At 43.2% G+C, this 19,738-nt stretch overlaps 1 protein-coding gene across 2 annotated transcripts in view; it reads left to right on the top strand.

Moving 5' to 3' along the window:
• Positions 1 to 18,794, top strand: part of LOC139413069 (signal transducer and activator of transcription 1-alpha/beta-like) — a 26,840-nt gene extending 8,046 nt beyond the window's left edge. Inside the window, exons 2-24 of one of the 2 annotated variants that reach the window (XM_071160099.1) lie at positions 154 to 281; positions 486 to 630; positions 818 to 913; positions 1,075 to 1,161; positions 1,298 to 1,376; positions 1,476 to 1,567; positions 2,480 to 2,631; positions 2,753 to 2,911; positions 6,302 to 6,394; positions 6,492 to 6,551; positions 6,663 to 6,774; positions 6,896 to 6,937; positions 7,261 to 7,344; positions 13,390 to 13,488; positions 13,683 to 13,818; positions 13,931 to 13,986; positions 14,097 to 14,188; positions 16,595 to 16,734; positions 16,822 to 17,010; positions 17,444 to 17,519; positions 17,669 to 17,789; positions 17,948 to 17,986; positions 18,372 to 18,778. In XM_071160099.1, coding sequence (XP_071016200.1) covers positions 154 to 281; positions 486 to 630; positions 818 to 913; positions 1,075 to 1,161; positions 1,298 to 1,376; positions 1,476 to 1,567; positions 2,480 to 2,631; positions 2,753 to 2,911; positions 6,302 to 6,394; positions 6,492 to 6,551; positions 6,663 to 6,774; positions 6,896 to 6,937; positions 7,261 to 7,344; positions 13,390 to 13,488; positions 13,683 to 13,818; positions 13,931 to 13,986; positions 14,097 to 14,188; positions 16,595 to 16,734; positions 16,822 to 17,010; positions 17,444 to 17,519; positions 17,669 to 17,789; positions 17,948 to 17,986; positions 18,372 to 18,398 — 2,304 coding nt within the window. In that variant the 3' untranslated portion in view covers positions 18,399 to 18,778. Of the gene's footprint in view, positions 1 to 153; positions 282 to 485; positions 631 to 817; positions 914 to 1,074; positions 1,162 to 1,297; positions 1,377 to 1,475; positions 1,568 to 2,479; positions 2,632 to 2,752; positions 2,912 to 6,301; positions 6,395 to 6,491; positions 6,552 to 6,662; positions 6,775 to 6,895; positions 6,938 to 7,260; positions 7,345 to 13,389; positions 13,489 to 13,682; positions 13,819 to 13,930; positions 13,987 to 14,096; positions 14,189 to 16,594; positions 16,735 to 16,821; positions 17,011 to 17,443; positions 17,520 to 17,668; positions 17,790 to 17,947; positions 17,987 to 18,371 lie in introns of both variants that reach the window. The other variant, XM_071160100.1, reaches the window with a different exon arrangement.
• Positions 18,795 to 19,738: the final 944 nt, after the last annotated feature.

Here is a 19,738-nt window from a genome sequence, read left to right as displayed (position 1 = left end):
TACTGTTGTGACTTAGATGAAGATCAGATCAAATTTTATGACCAATTTTTGCAGAAATCCAGGTAATTCCAAATGGTTCACATACTTTTTCTTGCCACTGTCATTTATTTAATTGCCTCATTTAATAACTCACTGTTACTCCTCCTTGATCAGATGGCCCAGTGGTGCCAGCTGCAACTACTGGAGTCTAAATACCTGGAGCAAGTCGACCAGATCTATGATGACTCCTTCCCCATGGACATCAGACAGTACCTCAGCAAGTGGATTGAGAGTATCGATTGGTAAGCAGTGATGGGAGGAGAGAGTCTGCTGTATTTAATGGATAAATAAACGTTCTATTCTACCATATTCGGTTCTCTTCCATTCTATTCTATTTTAGTGATGCTGAGACGCTGCTGTATAATGGATAAATAAAGATCTACTCTCTACTGTAGTCTATTCATACCCTTCATCTGATCTCTTCCCCTGTGATTGAAACTCTGTAGGGAAAATGTGGCTGTTCAGGACTCCTTAGCAACAGTACGTTTCCATGACCTCCTAGCCCAGCTGGATGACCAACACAGCCGCTTCGCCCTGGAAAACAACTTCCTGCTACAACACAACATCCGCAAGATCAAGAGAAACCTCCAGGTGTAGTATTATCTCAGTTACATCTTTTCAGGACAGACCTTACTGCCAGTGGCCTTCCATACTTTATTGCTTGTATGTTACAGGAATGATCTATAAGAACTTTTTTTTATTTTTTATTCTGGAAGTTATGACCCCAGTGTCTGCATGGTTTTTGGGGTTTGTGGTAATAAAGTACCCACTTTTCCAGGACCGCTTTCAGGAGGACCCCGTTCACATGGCCATGATCATCTCCAGAAACCTGAAGGAGGAGCAGAGGATTTTGGCTGCTGCCAAAAGCATAGAGGTGCCCTGCATGAACTGTATTGACATACATTGTAATTAGTAAAATCACCACACGACTTTCTCTATCCGTGCTGTCAGATATTGTAGATGATACATAACTGTATATTGGAGTGTTTACATGCTTTAACTGTGCAGTTAAATGAACAGTATTTTCCTCTTCAGACCGACAGAGAAAACACACAGACCAGCATGGTTCTGGAGAAGCAAAAGCTGGACAACAAAGTCAAAGACATGAAAAACAAGGTTCAGGTGAGTTATCATTTCCATCATATACTAGATGTTGATTGTTTCCTGGTGGAACAGTTCCATCAGTGATTTGCAGTACATGTTCATGCATGTCAGGTTTGCCATCTACCTGATCCAATGTGTTTATCTCACTTGCTAGGAAGCGGATCAGAATATAAAGTCTCTGGAATACCTTCAAGATGAGCATGACTTTAAGGAAAATACTCTTAAGAACAGAGGTGAGATGTTTTATTCTCAATCTGTAATAGATCGTTTATTTACAGGTCTGTGTTTCAGGTTTAGTCAGTAAGTGAATGTTTTTCCTTCTCCCACTTTAGAACACGAAATTAACGGGCTGACACCCAAACAGCTGGAACACGAGAAGCTGCAGATTGTAGAGATGTGTTTCAAGCTGAAGTTCAAGAGAGTGGTAAGAGGGGTCATGATGAGGTTAAAAAGTGACATTTTATCGTGACATTGTACTGTGAATGTTAACCGATTGTTTTCGCTTCAAGCACCACTAAAATTACATGTGTTCTAGTCATTCAGAAGATATGAGTTGAGACTAAAGGGGCTTTCATACCAAATTGGTTTGGTGTGTTTTTTCCAAACAAATTGGTTTGGTGCGTTTACCCCCTTAGTTCGGTTTGTTTGGACTGGTGTGAACACTATATCCGCGCTTGGGAGGGCACTAAACAATCCACAGTGGTTCGCTCAAAAAGGGTGGTCTCGGTCCAATTCAATTCATAATGTGGTGCGGTTCGCTGCAGATGAGAACTCAGTCAGCCAAAACACAGGAAAATAAGTTCTGCATTATTTTTGGTGGTTTGACTTGCAAGCATTTGATTTAATGCATGCAGCATCATCAGTGATATCTCTGAAACATTTTGGGGGTAGCAACGCATTTATGAGCGCATCCAATGCAGGTTAGGGGAGCCGGGGGGCTATACCGGGGGTATAGCTGAATATGGCCTATTCCCATTGCCGTTATAGCAGATATTGCGCTCTGTTTCCTCCTGCATGTTGTTGGAAGATTGGACACGCAATTGACGATTCATAATAATCATAGATGGATTTAACGATTTGGCATTTAAACAAATGACTTTTACGTACACATGGTTTTGTTGAGGAATTTTTGTTTGTTTGACATTTGGCAATGTGAAACCAGTCGGATCAAATGGGGGGAAAAGACAATGTAACAAATATAGTCGAACTATAGCTCAAACTATATGTGAAAACGTGTATTATCCAGTAATAACCAGCCTGCTCACGTTGAAGAGTAGATAATAACTGTTCTTTATGTGCATGGACTTGCATGGACTTTACTTAATTTCCTCCACAGGAAGTGGTTGGCCAGTTGGCGGAGGTGCTCAACATGGCCGAGGCGATCCAATCAGACTTGATCTCAGAGGAGCTGCCTGAGTGGAAGAAGAGGCAGCAGAGCTCCTGTATTGGAGGACCACCCAACGCATGTCTGGACCAACTGCAGAACTGGTGAGGAGACTAGTTCATTCTTTTGGGCATCTCTTGTCTGATCAAGCAAAAAGATGAATTTAGGAACCCAACAAAATAAAGTATTGTTCTTATTCTGCTTCATCTTCTTCTTCCCCTGTAGGTTCACAGCGGTGGCAGAAAGCCTGCAGCAGGTGAGGCAGCAGCTGAAGGAGCTCCAGGAACTAGAGCAGAAGTACACATACGACAACGACCCAATCAAACAGCAGAAAGGCTTCCTGGAGGGGCGGGCCTTGGCACTGTTCCGGAACCTCCTAGAACAGTGAGTGACACCACACTTGTATTCCAATGTTAAAGACCCATTGTGTTTTTCACAGGTGCATGCGGGACAAGGACATCCCAGTCGGCTGGGACAAGGACATCCTAGCCGGCCAAACCCTCCCTTAACCCGGACGACACTAGCCAATTGTGCGCCGCCTCATGGTTATCCCAGTCGCGGCCGGCAGTGACACAGCCCAGGCTCGAACCCGGGTCTATAGTGGCTGCCGATTTTACAGGTTTTACTACTTACAAAGCATGTAGAGGTCTGTAATTTTTACAATCACATTGTATGATTTTTAAGTAATTAATTTGCATTTTATTGCATGACATAAGTATTTGATCACCTACCAACCAGTAAGAACTCCGGCTCTCACAGACCTGTTAGTTTTTCTTTAAGAAGCCCTCCTGTTCTCCACCCATTACCTGTATTAACTGCACCTGTTTGAACTTGTTACCTGTATAAAAGACACCTGTCCACACACTCAATCAAACAGACTCCAACCTCTCCACAATGGCCAAGACCAGAGCTGTGTAAAGACATCAGGGATAAAATTGTAGACCTGCACAAGGCTGGGATGGGCTACAGGACAATAGGCAAGTAGCTTGGTGAGAAGGCAACAACTGTTGGCGCAATTATTCGAAAATGGAAGAAGATCAAGATGACGGTCAATCACCCTCGGTCTGGGGCGCCATGCAAGATCTCACCTCGTGGGGCATCAATGATCATGAGGAAGGTGAGGGATCAGCCCAGAACTACACGGCAGGACCTGGTCAATGACCTGAAGAGAGCTGGGACCACAGTCTCAAAGAAAACCATTAGTAACACACTACGCCGTCATGGATTGAAAGCCTGCAGCGCATGCAAGGTCCCCCTGCTCAAGCCAGCGCATGTCCAGGCCCGTCTGAAGTTTGCCAATGACCATCTGGATGATCCAGAGGAGGAATGGGAGAAGGTCATGTGGTCTGATGAGACAAAAATAGAGATTTTTGGTCTAAACTCCACTCGCCGTGTTAGGAGGAAGAAGACGGATGAGTACAACCCCAAGAACGCCATCCCAACCGTGAAGCATGGAGGTGGAAACATCAGTCTTTGGGGATGCTCTTCTGCAAAGGGGACAGGACGACTGCACTGTATTGAGGGGAGGATGGATGGGGCCATGTATCGCAAGATCTTGGCCAACAACCTCCTTCCCTCAGTAAGAGCATTGAAGATGGGTCATGGCTGGGTCTTCCAGCATGACAACGACCCGAAGCATACAGCCAGGGCAACTAAGGAGTGGCTCCGTAAGAAGCATCTCAAGGTCCTGGAGTGGCCTAGCCAGTCTCCAGACCTGAACCCAATAGAAAATCTTTGGAGGGAGCTGAAAGTCCATATTGCCCAGCGACAGCGCCGAAACCTGAAGGATCTGGAGAAGATCTGTATGGAGGAGTGGGCCAAAATCCCTGCTGCAGTGTGTGCAAACCTGGTCAAGAACTACAGGAAATGTATGATCTCTGTAATTGCATACACAGGTTTCTGTACCAAATATTAAGTTCTGCTTTTCTGATGCATCAAATACTTATGTCATGCAATAAAATGCAAATGAATGACTTAAAAATCATACAATGTGATTTTCTGGATTTTTGTTTTAGATTCTGTCTCTCACAGTTGAAGTGTACCTATGATAAAATTACAGACCTCTACATGCTTTGTAAGTAGGAAAACCTGCAAAATCGGCAGTGTATCAAATACTTGTTATCCCCACTGTATATACACTGCTCAAAAAAATTAAGGGAACACTAAAATAACACATCCTAGATCTGAATGAATGAAATATTCTTATTAAATACTTTTTTCTTTACATAGTTGAATGTGCTGACAACAAAATCACACAAAAATGATCAATGGAAATCAAATTTATCAACCCATGGAGGTCTGGATTTGGAGTCACACTCAAAATTAAAGTGGAAAACATCACTACAGGATGATCCAACTTTGATGTAATGTCCTTAAAACAAGTCAAAATGAGGCTCAGTAATGTGTGTGGCCTCCACGTGCCTGTATGACCTCCCTACAACGCCTGGGCATGCTCCTGATGAGGTGGCGGATGGTGCCCTGAGGGATCTCCTCCCAGACCTGGACTAAAGCATCCGCCAACTCCTGGACAGTCTGTTGGTGGATGGAGCGAGACATGATGTCCCAGATGTGCTCAATTGGATTCAGGTCTGGGGAACGGGTGGGCCAGTCCATAGCATCAATGCCTTCCTCTTGCAGGAACTGCTGACACACTCCAGCCACATGAGGTCTAGCATTGTCTTGCATTAGGAGGAACCCAGGGCCAACCGCACCAGCATATGGTCTCACAAGGGGTCTGAGGATCTCATCTTGGTACCTAATGGCTGTCAGGCGACCTCTGGCGAGCACATGGAGGGCTGTGCGGCCCCCCAAAGAAATGCCACCCCATACCATGACTGACCCACCGCCAAACCGGTCATGCTGGAGAATGTTGCAGGCAGCAGAACGTTCTCCACGGCGTCTCCAGACTGTCACGTCTGTCACATGTGCTCAGCGTGAACCTGCGTTCATCTGTGAAGAGCACAGGGCGCCAGTGGTGAATTTGCCAATCTTGGTGTTCTCTGGCAAATGCCAAACGTTCTGCATGGTGTTGGGCTGTAAGCACAACCCCCACCTGTGGACGTCGGGCCCTCATACCACTCTCATGGAGTCTGTTTCTGACCGTTTGAGCAGACACATGCACATTTGTGGCCTGCTGGAGGTCATTTTGCAGGGCTCTGGCAGTGCTCCTCCTTGCACAAAGGCGGAGGTAGCGGTCCTGCTGCTGGGTTGTTGCCCTCCCCCTCCACGTCTCCAGATGTACTGGCCTCCATGCTCTGGACACTACGCTGACAGACACAGCAAACCTTCTTGCCACAGCTCGCATTGATGTGCCATCCTGGACGAGCTGCACTACCTGAGCCACTTGTGTGGGTTGTAGACTCCGTCTCATGCTACCACTAGAGTGAAAGCACCGGCAGCATTCAAAAGGGACCAAAACATCAGCCAGGAAGCATAGGAACTGAGAAGTGGTCTGTGGTTATCACCTGCAGAACCACTCCTTTATTGGGTGTGTCTTGCTAATTGCCTAGAATTTCCACCTGTTGTCTATTCCATTTGCACAACAGCATGTGACATTTATTGTCAATCAGTGTTGCTTCCTAAGTGGACAGTTTGATTTCACAGAAGTGTGATTGACTTGGAGTTACATTGTGTTGTTTAAGTGTTCCCTTTATTTTTTTGAGCAGTGTATATATATATACTGTATATTCTACCCATTTGTTCTTGAAGAATATCTAAATGCCTCTATAGAGTATATCACCTCAAAATTCCTTGTGTCTCTGTGGTGTGTCTTAGTTCCTTGGTGGTAGAGAGACAGCCCTGTATGCCCACACATCCACAGAGAACTCTGGTGCTGAAGACACAGGTGCAGTTCACTGTCAAGCTCAGGTAAGCACAAACACAACAGCACTGTAGTTCCTCCCATCTGTAGTTCCTATTGATCTGTCCAGACCTGGTTAAGTTTTGATTTGTATTTCCTCTCTAGATTTCTTGTGAAGCTCCCGGAATTCAACTATCAACTCAAAGTGAAAGCTTTGTTTGACAAGTAAGTAAAGGAGTGTGGTAGAATATGTTTGTGCGTTGTTATGCTCTTCTCTTGAATTTGTGATGTGAATACATAACTAAAGGGGGAATGCACATTGCGTTTTCTCTCCAGGGACGTTACAGAAAAGAAAGGGTTTCGTAAGTTTAACATATTGGGCACCAACACAAAAGTTATGAATATGGAGGAGTCAAATGGAAGCTTGGCTGCAGAGTTTCGGCACTTGGTATGTTTACACAATTTACAAATAGCATACAGGGCACTGCTTCTGAATGAGTTGTCCCAATTGTCCATTTGGACCTGCACTGTCATCACTCCTTACAGTTTATTCTCTGGTCTCAACACAGCAACTGAAAGAGCAGAAAGTAGCTGGCAACCGAACAAATGAGGTAAGAGACGACCTGCAGATTGATAGCTGGGTTATATGACTGGCCTATAATGACAAGGTAATCGGTTACAGTCAGCTCATTCCGATAGATGTGAGTGCGTCCCGATAATATCTTCTTTCTCCTGAAGTGTGCGCTCGTTCGCCACTTCCCACAAATCTAAAAGCATTGAATTGGTATGGTTCGGAAGGAGTTTCCATCATATTTCTTATACCAGTCATTTTCCTTTCAAATCAGGGAAGTGAACAAGTGCAGACTTTTGGAGGAAGGCGAGACAATTGGGACGTTAGCCCCTAATGTGTTGCTGTCTGACCGTGTTATTCCAGGGGCCTCTCATTGTGACAGAGGAGCTGCACTGCATCTGCTTTGAGTCGGAACTCAACCAGTCAGGTCTGGAAATCAAACTAGAGGTAAGTGATCTGCAATATAGTTCAGAAAGGAAACGCCAAGTAGAAATCTTTTTTATTTTATTTTACCATTTATTAAAGATTGAATAATGCAAGTCTTGGTCGAAATAGGCTTCTTCAGGGTAGCTCACTGCCCCAGCAAAGTGTCAATATATAAAATTACCTACAAACTATACCAATCCCCCAAAATGGCAGAACCATACACCAGACACACATGTGTCGCTACTGCAGAAAGCGCCGTTGAGACATGATCAAATAGACCAGCTAAGTCATCCTACAATTACAAGACTATACTATGTGTGAATATCAACCATGTGTAGAATGCGCTGTGCAACACATGACTTACAGTTCTCATGTGACACTGGGTACCCTCGCTTGAGGCAAGACGAGCTGTCATCTTAGTATCTACGTCCTATCTAACTAGCAACCGTAAGCAGTACGAACCCAACCGCCGTGGAGACGCACCGCCGGGTGCTCTCACTGAAACTAAATGAGTAATCATCTGACGGGTCTACATAAAAATATCTCCTTATCGAACAAGCAAACTTAAGCAATATGAGCCGGTCAACAACCTGCAGCTACAATGCCTTCAGAAACTATTCAGACCCCTTGACTTTATTTGTTACGTTACAGCCTTATTCTAAAATTGTTTCAATTAAAAAACTGATACAGTGCCTTGCGAAAGTATTCGGCCCCCTTGAACTTTGCGACCTTTTGCCACATTTCAGGCTTCAAACAAAGATATAAAACTGTATTTTTGTGAAGAATCAACAACAAGTGGGACACAATCATGAAGTGGAACGACATTTATTGGATATTTAAAACTTTTTTAACAAATCAAAAACTGAAAAATTGGGCGTGCAAAATGATTCAGCCCCCTTAAGTTAATACTTTGTAGCGCCACCTTTTGCTGCGATTACAGCTGTAAGTCGCTTGGGGTATGTCTCTATCAGTTTTGCACATCGAGAGACTGAAATTTTTTCCCATTCCTCCTTGCAAAACAGCTCGAGCTCAGTGAGGTTGGATGGAGAGCATTTGTCAACAGCAGTTTTCAGTTCTTTCCACAGATTCTTGATTGGATTCAGGTCTGGACTTTGACTTGGCCATTCTAACACCTGGATATGTTTATTTTTGAACCATTCCATTGTAGATTTTGCTTTATGTTTTGGATCATTGTCTTGTTGGAAGACAAATCTCCGTCCCAGTCTCAGGTTTTTTGCAGACTCCATCAGGTTTTCTTCCAGAATGGTCCTGTATTTGGCTCCATCCATCTTCCCATCAATTTTAACCATCTTCCCTGTCCCTGCTGAAGAAAAGCAGGCCCAAACCATGATGCTGCCACCACCATGTTTGACAGTGGGGATGGTGTGTTCAGGGTGATGAGCTGTGTTGCTTTTACGCCAAACATAACGTTTTGCATTGTTGCCAAAAAGTTCAATTTTGGTTTCATCTGACCAGAGCACCTTCTTCCACATGTTTGGTGTGTCTCCCAGGTGGCTTGTGGCAAACTTTAAACAACACTTTTTATGGATATCTTTAAGAAATGGCTTTCTTCTTGCCACTCTTCCATAAAGGCCAGATTTGTGCAATATACGACTGATTGTTGTCCTATGGACAGAGTCTCCCACCTCAGCTGTAGATCTCTGCAGTTCATCCAGAGTGATCATGGGCCTCTTGGCTGCATCTCTGATCAGTCTTCTCCTTGTATGAGCTGAAAGTTTAGAGGGACGGCCAGGTCTTGGTAGATTTGCAGTGGTCTGATACTCCTTCCATTTCAATATTATCGCTTGCACAGTGCTCCTTGGGATGTTTAAAGCTTGGGAAATCTTTTTGTATCCAAATCCGGCTTTAAACTTATTCACAACAGTATCTCGGACCTGCCTGGTGTGTTCCTTGTTCTTCATGATGCTCTCTGCGCTTTTAACGGACCTCTGAGACTATCACAGTGCAGGTGCATTTATACGGAGACTTGATTACACACAGGTGGATTGTATTTATCATCATTAGTCATTTAGGTCAACATTGGATCATTCAGAGATCCTCACTGAACTTCTGGAGAGAGTTTGCTGCACTGAAAGTAAAGGGGCTGAATAATTTTGCACGCCCAATTTTTCAGTTTTTCATTTGTTAAAAAAGTTTGAAATATCCAATAAATGTCGTTCCACTTCATGATTGTGTCCCACTTGTTGTTGATTCTTCACAAAAAAATACAGTTTTATATCTTTATGTTTGAAGCCTGAAATGTGGCAAAAGGTCGCAAAGTTCAAGGGGGCTGAATACTTTCGCAAGGCACTGTATGACAAGCATTCAGACCCTTTGCTCAGTACTTTTTCGAAGCACCTTTGGCAGCGATTACAGCATCGAGTCTTCTTGGGTAGGACGCTACAAACTTGGCACACCTGTATTTGGGGAGTTTCTCCCATTCTTCTCTGCAGATCCTCGCAAACTATAGTCATAGTTAAAGTGTACCTATGATGAAAATTACAGGCCTCTCTCATATTTTTAAGTGGGAGAACTTGCACAATTGGTGGCTGACTAAATACTTTTTTGCCCCACTGTATATTATAATATTTAATCAATTTTGGAATAAGGCTTTAACGTGACAATGTGGAAAAAGTCAAGGGGTCTGAATACTTTCCGAAGGCACTGCATATGGAATGTACTTTATATCAAGTAGCCAGCAAATACGGCAACATGTAGGCTATTGACCACGGCTGACTCCGTCATAGCAAACTTAATGAGGCACGGTACTGGCAGTTAAACTCATCGCAGTTTAGGAGCTCTCAACGACGAAGGAACCAGAGCCATGATTAGTTCCAGTATCTTGTCATCCGTTGCCAGCGTCAATGTTGAACAGAGGTTTGCCAGGTCCCGCCCGTGCGCAGTATCCAGGTAGCATAACATGAAAGAATTAGCATGGAACATCAGTCGTCGTCAGCAGAACTTAACAGTGCTTTGTCATCTCTTTCATCTAGGGGTGCCTTGCAAAAGTATTCATCCCCCTTGGCGTTTTTCCTATTTTGTTGCATTACAACCTGTAATTTAAATGGATTTTTATTTGGATTTCATGTAATGGACATACACAAAATGGCCAAAATTGGTGAAGTGAAATTTTAAAAAGTGCTTGTTTCAACAACAAAAAATGTAAATACAAAATGGAAAAGTGGTGTGTTCATATGTATTCACCCCCTTTACTATGAAGCCCCTAAATAATATCTGGTGCTACCAATTACATTCAGAAGTCACATATTTAGTGAGACTGCACACAGGTTGACTTTATTTAAGTGTCACATGATCTCAGTATATATACACCTGTTCTGAAAGGCCACAGAGTCTGCAACACCACTAAGCAAGGGGCATCACCAAGCTAGCGACACTATGAAGACCAAGGAGCTCTCCAAACAGGTCAGGGACAAAGTTGTGGAGAAATACTGATCAGGGTTGGGTTATAAAAAAAATATCTGAAACTTTGAACATCCCACGGAGAACCATTAAATACATGATTAAAAAATGAAAAGAATATGGCACCACAGCAAACCGCCCACCAAAACTCACAGACCAGGCAAGGAGGGCATTAATCAGAGAGGCAACAAAGAGACCAAAGATAAACCTGAAGGAGTTGCAAAGCTCCACAGAGGAGATTTGAGTATCTGTTGAGTATCTGTCCATAAGACCACACTCCACAGAGCTGGGCTTTACGGAAGAGTGGCGAGAAAAAAAGCCATTGCTTAAAGAAAGAATAAGCAAACACGTTTGGTGTTCACAAAAAGGCATGTGGGAGACTCTCCAAACATATGGAAGAAGGTAATCTGGTCAGATGAGACTAAAATTGAGCTTTTTGGCCATTTAGGAAAACGCTATGTCTGGTGCAAACCCAACACCTCTCATCACCCCGAGAACACAATGAAGCGTGATGGTGGCAGCATAATGCTGTGGGGATGTTTTTCATCGACAGGGACTGGGAAACAGGTCAGAATTGAAGGAATGGTGGATGGTGCTAAATACAGGGAAATTCTTGAGGGAAACCTGTTTCAGTCTTCCAGAGATTTGAGACTGAGACGGAGGTTCACCTTCCAGCAGAACAATGACCCTAAGCATACTGCTACAGCAACACTTGAGTGATTTAAGGGGAAACATTTGAATGTCTTGGAATGGCCTAGTCAAAGCCTAGACCTCAGTCCAATTGAGAATCTGTGTTATGACTTAAAGATTGCTGTACACCAGCGGAACCCATTCAACTTGAAGGAGCTTTTGCCTTGAAGAATGGGCAAGAATCCCAGTGGTTAGATGTGCCAAGCTTATAGAGACATACGTCAAGAGCCTTGCAGCTGTAATTGCTGCAAAAGGTGGCTCTACAAAGTATTGACTTTGGGGGGGTGAATAGTTATTTACGCCAAGTTCTTTTTTTTTTTCTTATTTGTTTGTTTCACAATAAAAAATATTTTCCATCTTAAAAGTGGTAGGAATGTTGTTTAAATCAAATGATACAAACCCCCCCAAAAAATATATTTTAATTCCAGGATGTAACAACAAAATAGGAAAAATGCCTTGGGGGGTGAATACTTTTCGCAAGTCACTGTATGAGAGTACGGTTAACATGCGAGTGTCCACAATGCAAACAATACTTAGGAGATCATGCAAGATTAAAGGGAAGGAACATTTGAGTGTATTTCACACTGAAGAACCCTTTAAGCCATCATACGGACCGCCTCTGGAAAAGTGCAATGCAACTACAACACTTTTGCCTTAACTTAGACTCAAACTTGTGTTACTGAGAGAGGAGAGATACGCTTCTCCGTAGGCAATGACAGTAGCGGTACGATTGATCCTGATTAGGCTACGCACAAAACATAAAACATGCAGTATACTAACAACCCCCTAAAACCGCAACTAAACGGTAGCTATGTGTAACCACGTGTACCATTTAATTTGCCTGCTACATCTAGCAGTAGCTGATGTGTCTGGTGCATGCACAGAAGTGAGAGTGACATGACTATCTAAAACCTAGGTCTACAATAAGTTCTACCTGAGCTGATGGCTATGTCTAACGTATATTCCGCTAAGCCCTGAGAGAAGATCGATGATGACCTGATAACAAGAAGAGATAGACCAAATAGATGTTGAAATATGCCTGCATATTAGTTTGCTCGGAACAGAAGCTGCAGGTATAGCTATAATTGCACACTATTTCAGACCTGCACGTTAAATTGAGTGTTTTTAGCTAAAATGTATAAAGAAAGGTTCCAGAATGATAAACCTACAGTCAGAATATGTACGAAATTGTAAGTGTGACTGCCGGTGCAAGTCACACTAGCTAATGTGACTGGAAGACACCGTAAATGTATAGCTGATACTACAGTGTCTTGCAGCGGTCTGGTGTCCCGCTCGACACATAATAGGCTACTATCTAGATTGATTGCTGCACTAAACAAATTAGCGGCCACTTAAGACCAAATACTATCAAATCGCCGTGATGAGCACCATCTTGCTCATGTCATCAAGAAAACATTCGTACTCGCTGTATATCGACCCATAAAGGCTAGTGTAGGTTACTTCCTCCTGTATGGGCGAGCAGATTTCTCTGTGATGGGGTGTGTTAACCGAGCGCACAGACTCTGCCCGAAGCTGACATTGGAAACAAACAAAAGTATACAATACTTTAGCTAGTTGTAACCGCTATTGACAACAGTAGAGCGGCGACGTGGATTGATCCTCACAGTCAGTGACATCCTCTCAGCAGCCAGACGTGCCACTTGAGCATATTGAATGATGCGGGCGGGGTTCAACCACAGCTAGCGAGCATTCGCAAAGACAATTCATATCAGAAAACCGCAGTACAGCGAGAAACGTCTAGTTACAGCAGCAGCGTCAATGCAGCAAAAGAAGCAAACGCATACTAGCAATCAAAGCTGAGGCGGGCACTCAGGTTCACTATCTGAACTGGCTTCGCTTTATACTAGGTCTGCACTCCCATTTTCATGAGATCCAACAGCACTCTGACCTAATTTCATTCGACGTTGACTTTCTCTGGCCTCTGGTCCTTCTTAGACCATCTCCCTGCCCATCGTGGTCATCTCCAACGTCAGCCAGCTGCCCAGTGGCTGGGCCTCCATCCTGTGGTACAACATGCTGACCAGCGAGCCCAAGGTGGAGTACAGTGCCTTCATTTCATTTAACCTTTATTTATACTTCATTTATTTGCATTGAGATCAAATCTCATTGCAAGAGAGACCTGTTCAGAAGGCCCACCCATTAGCCAGTCTAAATCAGATAAAAAATTGACAGTACACAAACGCACTGCTCTCCTTTTATGTCTTGCTTTTTTCCCTGGTCTGTCCCAGAACCTGAAGTTCTTCCTGAGCCCTCCTGTAGCGTCCTGGGGTCAGCTGTCCGAGGTGCTGAGCTGGCAGTTCTCCTCTGTCACCAAGAGGGGACTCAATGAAGAGCAGCTGGGCATGCTGGCCGACAAACTACTGGGTGAGTCATGATGGGGGATTGGCTTGTGTTATGTTATCATACTTCTAATAATGTTATTAGTTGATTTACAAAATCCCTATATTTGGATGATGAGGTAAACATTTTCTAACAGGCCAGAAAGCACAGAGGAATCCTGAGGGCCTTATCCCCTGGACCAAGTTCTGTAAGGTAGGTGACTACAATATACAGAATACAACATCTTTACAGTTCACAGACACAACAATATAGAAGGACCTAGTAATCCATCTAGACATCTGAAAACAAATTGTCTACTGTAGAGTCTCAGTGAGAAGAGCTTTCCCTTCTGGCTGTGGATCGAAGCTATCCTGGATCTCATCAAGAGACACCTGCTGTCCCTGTGGAACGATGGGTGAGTTATTTCATTATCAGTCGGTTGAACATTATCGGAGAGTTGGCAGAATGGTATCTATAGCTTGCCGCAACAGACTTCATTCTGTTAGAGCTGCATCTGCAAAATTTCTCAGCACAAAAGCAAACAATTACACTGTTAAGCTCTAATTAGTTGAGGAACGTTCAATTCAGTTCTCTTATGTCGAGGCAGAGTTGCTTTAATAACTGGTCGAGGGATTTGGTAACAACAACATTGAGTCACCATCAGTCGATTCTTGTAAAAATGGAAGAGGTCGGTGTTTGTATTCAATAAAAGTTTGTATTAAAAGTATGAATTTCAGCAACCCGCTGAAGGACCACAGCTGTTTTGGACAAACGTACGTGATCAACAAAGGAGATGATTGTGGACAACAGGAAAAGGAGGACCAAGCACGCCCCCATTCTCATCGATGGGGCTGTAGTGGAGCAGGTTGAGAGCTTCAAGTTCCTTGGCGTCCACATCACCAACAAACTAACATGGTCCATGCACACTAAGACAGTCGTGAAGAGGGCACAACAAAACCTATTCCACCTCAGGAGACTGAAAAGATTTGGCATGGATCCTCAGATCCTCAAAAGGTTCAACAACTGCACCATCGAGAGCATCCTGACGGGTTGCATCACTGCCTGGTATGGAAACTGCTCGGCCTCCGATCGCAAGGCACTACAGAGGGTAGTGCGTACGGCCCAGTACATCACCGGTGCTAAGCTTCTTGCCATCCAGAACCTCTATACCAGGCTATACCTGACTATAATCGAAGAGAATTGTCTTGGTAGATAATGTGGTCTGCATTTGATTGTAAGGAATTCTAGGTCAGGTGAACAAAAGGACTTAAGTTCCTGTATGTTGTTATGGTCACACCATGAGTCGTTAATCATAAGGCATACACCCCCGCCCTTCTTACCAGAGAGTTGTTTGTTTCTGTTGGTGCGATGCGTGAAGAAACCGGGTGGCTGTACCGACTCTGACAACGTATCCCTAGTGAGCCATGTTTCCATAAAACAGAGAATGTTACAATCTCTGATGACTCTCTGGAAGGCAACTCGTGCCCTAATTTCGTCCACCTTGTTGTCTAGAGATTGGACATTCGCAAGTAATATGCTCGGAAGCGGTGTATGGTGTGCTCACCTTCTCAGTCTGACCAGTAGGCCGCTCCGTCTGCCTCTCCTGCGGCGACCGCGTTGTTTTGGATCGGCCTCTGGGATAAGATCCAGGGAGGAGGTCCGAACAAAAGGATCTGCTTCAGGAAAGTTGTATTCCTGGTCGTAATGTTGGTAAGTTTTATATCCAATAGTTCTTCCCCGCTGTATGAAACAACACTTGAGATTTTCTGGGCTAACAATGTAAGAAATAATACATAAAAAAAGCCCTTGTATGATGGTGCCAACAGAGATGGTCAGCCTGCTTCAGAGGACTTGTAAGTAAGCATTTGACTGTAAGGACCTGTTGTATTCGTCACATGTGACAAATCAAATTTGATTTGATAAAACCAAGATTGAACTCTTTGGCCTGAATGCCAAGCGTCACGTCTGGAGGAAACCTGGCACCGGTGAAGCATGGTGGTGGCAGCATCATGTTGTGGGGATGTTTTTCAGTGGCAGGGACTGGGAGACTAGTCAGGATGGAGAGAAAGATGAACAGAGCAAAGTACAGAGAGATTATTGATGAAAACCTTCTCCAGAGCGCTCAGGACCTGAACCGGAGAGACTGGAGAGACTTGAAAATAGCTGTGCAATGACACTCCCCATCCAACCTGACAGAACTTGAGAGGATCTGCAGAGAAGAATGGGAGAAACTCCCCAAATACAGGTGTGCCAAGCTTGTAGCATCATACCCAAGAAGACTCGAGGCTGTAATCGTATCCAACGGTGCTTCAGCAAAGTACTGAGTAAAGGGTCTGAATACAGTTTTTTATTTGTAATCATTTCTAATAACCTGTTTCTGCTTTGTCATTATTATTAAAAAAAAATGTTTTATGAAACTTTATTTAACCTGGCAAGTCAGTTAAGAACACATTCTTATTTACAATGACTGCCTACCGGGGAACAATGGGTTAACTGCCTTGTTCATGGGCAGAATGACAGATTTTTACCTTGTCAGCTCGAGGATTCGATCCAGCAACCTTTCTGTTACTGGCCCAACCCTCTAACCACTAGGCTACCTGCCGCCCCATTATGAGGTAGATTGATGATGAAAAAAACAATTTAATCCATTATAGTATAAGGCTTTAACGTAACAAAATGTGGAAAAAGTCAAGGGGTTTGAATACTTTCCAAATGCACTGTACATTTACAGAATTGTTGAACAATGTGAATTTCCCCTGTCAAATAAACATAATATAAAGTGAAGAAATGTTGTTTATTCTCTTGTTCTCTCCCACTACAGTTGCATCCTGGGCTTTGTGAGTAAGGAGAGGGAGAAGGCCATGCTGACTGGGAAGTGTCCAGGCACGTTCCTGCTGCGCTTCAGTGAGAGTAGCAGAGACGGAGCCATCACATTCACTTGGGTGGAACACGACCTATACGGTGAGTCTGTGAAAACACACACACACAGCAGCCCTGTAGGCAATTCCAATTAAAAGGTTGATATATTTTGATGTGTGTGTTTCGCAGATAAGCCTGTATTCCATGCAGTGGAGCCCTACACCAAGAAGGAGCTGTCTGCCGTCTCTCTGCCTGACATCATCCGAACCTACAAGGTGATGGCAGCTGAGAACATCCCAGAGAACCCACTCCGTTTCCTCTACCCAGACATCCCCAAAGACAAGTCCTTCGGGAAGTACTACACCAGGGCCTCCGAGGGTAAGCAGCCAGCGACCCACTGTTTCAATCCCCTGAATATTATAATAAATAGTATATGCCATTTAGCGGACGCTTTTATCCAAAGCGACTTAGTCATACGTGTATACATTTTACTTATGGTTGGTCCCGAAATAAAGAAGCATTACTGAAATCTACTTCCATTGTCCCACAAAGAGTGGCTGAAAATTCTTCTCTCTTCAGTTTGCTCCTCAATCGTGCAACTTGTAGTGCTATTTTTGATTTACACAAAGCCCCTGTAAGGATCCGGATGTCTGTTTGGTAGACCATTGGGGTTGTGTTTTATGGCCAACCTCTTGAATCATTTTTCTCCTGTATAGCGTTGAACGACCATAGGAGTTGGCTATAAACCACAAACAGATCTGGGACAAGTGGTCTTTATATCACTCTTCCACCATTTTGTTTTCTTTTTCAGCATCGGAGCCCATGGATGTGGAGGGTTCCAGCGTCACAGGATACATGAAGACAGAACTCATATCAGTGTCCGAAGTGTAAGTCTAGAGTACCCTTCATAATACTCCATATTCATTTCGTTAAAGGTGAAGATGCCATAAATACTGTATTTGTATTTTCGACTATAGTCTGGTTTGAGTATGAGTTGACAATCTGACTTAACTGTTGTTTTCACAATGTGTTCTAGTCACCCGTCTAGACTGCAAGACAACATGATGCCCATGTCGCCAGACGTGTTCGGAGAGCTGAAGAGGAGCGTTGCACCAGTGCTCCAGTGTTGGAGTAGTCCTAAGGATATTGATGCTGTGGTGAGTCAAACTTTCCCTCTGGTGTTTAAAAAAAGTTTATTCTATTCAATTGCAGTCTGATGCCAAAAACTAAGAATTGATGAACAATGCCATCATTTGCGAATAAGTCTCTTGCATTTCTCGTCCATTATTGTTCTTTATCACACTACTTGCCTCAGGCGTCTGATCTCAGAGAGTTTTTAGCTGAAGACTTTCAGGTATTGTGAATGGTGCCCCTTTCTCCGAATAAGCATGTCTTTGTTAGTAATAACAGGCTGTGGGTGACGTTTCAATTGTGCAAAATAATCACTGCTGCTGGCAAACCGTACCTACTGTAGTAACTTATAGTACCACGTGCAGTACAACTGTTTTGTGTTTTCAGCATGGGGCTCATGTATGCATGATTGTCTGTAGTGTGCTAAATTTCCTGACCAGTAGGCAACATCCTCAAAAAATGCTTTAATCCCTTGAGATTGAATTTGTAATACGCACATTCATTCCAATGTCATCATGATGGCATTTATTTTGTGCCTCTGACCAATGGTAGTTTTGCATCCATTAAAGACATTTTGCTCATATTGATGTTTTTATCATCCTCTGTAGATGACACCTGACTCGGACTGCAACTGAGCCAACAGACATGTGGGACCAGATCTTTTAGTCCAGGAAATGTTTTACACTGAAGCCTATTTCATTCTCATCCTTTACTCTCCTTGAGCTTCAGTAGTCACGTTTCAGAACAAATACTTTTGTACCGAGTCAGTTTAGAAATATACATTATATATATATTACACTTTACTAAACTGGAAACAATTCATAATTTAGTGATATGTATAAACTTAAAGCACTTAACTACATTGCCTTTAGAAGGTATTCCCACACGTTGTTGTGTTACAGCCTGAATATAAAATTGATTAAATTGATATTTTTGTGTTACTGGTTTACACACCCTATCCTGTAATCTCAAAGTGGAATTGTTTTTACAAATGAATAAAAAATGAAAAAATGAATGATGTCTTGAGTCAATAAGGATTCAACCCCTTTGTTTTGGCAAGCCTAAATAAGTTCAGGAGTAAAAATGTGCATAATAAGTTGCATGGACTCACTGTGTGTTTAACATTCATTTTGAAGGACTACCGCATGTCTGTGTCTGTAAGGTCTTTCAGTTGAGAAGTGAATATCATCCAGATTCAACCACAAATGTAACGGTGTACACTGAGAGTCGGGAAAGCAAGATCAGGGAGTGACTACATTTTTAGTAAATAAATGAACAAAACACGACCAGCACACCGACATGAAACAAACAATGATGACTGGGGAAGAAACCAAAGGGATGACATATAGGGCAGGTAATCAAGGAGCTGATGGAGCCCAGGTGAGTGTCGTTATGCACGTACCGCTGGTGACAGGTGTGCGCCATAACGAGCAGCCTGGTGACCTAGAGGCCGGAAAGGGAGCACACGTGACAACGATGCCTTGCAAAGAAGGGCAACCTATTGGTAGATAAGTTTAAAAAAATGACATTTGAATATCCCTTTGAGCATAGTGAAGTTATTAATTATACTTTGGATGGCGTATCAATACACCTAGTCACTACAAAGATACAGAAGTCCTTTCTAACTCGGAGAGGAAGGAAACTGCTCAGGGATTTCAATGTGAGGGCAATGAGTATTTTAAAACAGAATTTAATGGCTGTGATAGTAGAACTGAGGATGGATAAACACCATTGTAGTTACTCTACTATACTAATCTACATGACAGCCAAAAGAAGGAAGCTTGTACAGAATAACAGAATAAAAAATATTAGAATAGTAGATAATGGAACTGCAAAGAAAATGGCAAAGAAATTAACTTTTTGTCCTGAATACAAAGTGTTATGTTTGGGGCAAATCCAACACAACACATCACTGAGTACCACTCTTCATATTTCTAAGCATGGTGATGGCTGCATCATGTTATGGGTGTGCTTG

The sequence above is a fragment of the Oncorhynchus clarkii genome, chromosome 7 (assembly GCF_045791955.1).
Source record: "Oncorhynchus clarkii lewisi isolate Uvic-CL-2024 chromosome 7, UVic_Ocla_1.0, whole genome shotgun sequence".
NCBI lineage: Eukaryota > Metazoa > Chordata > Actinopteri > Salmoniformes > Salmonidae > Oncorhynchus > Oncorhynchus clarkii.
This window is presented reverse-complemented; position numbering and strand designations above follow the sequence as displayed.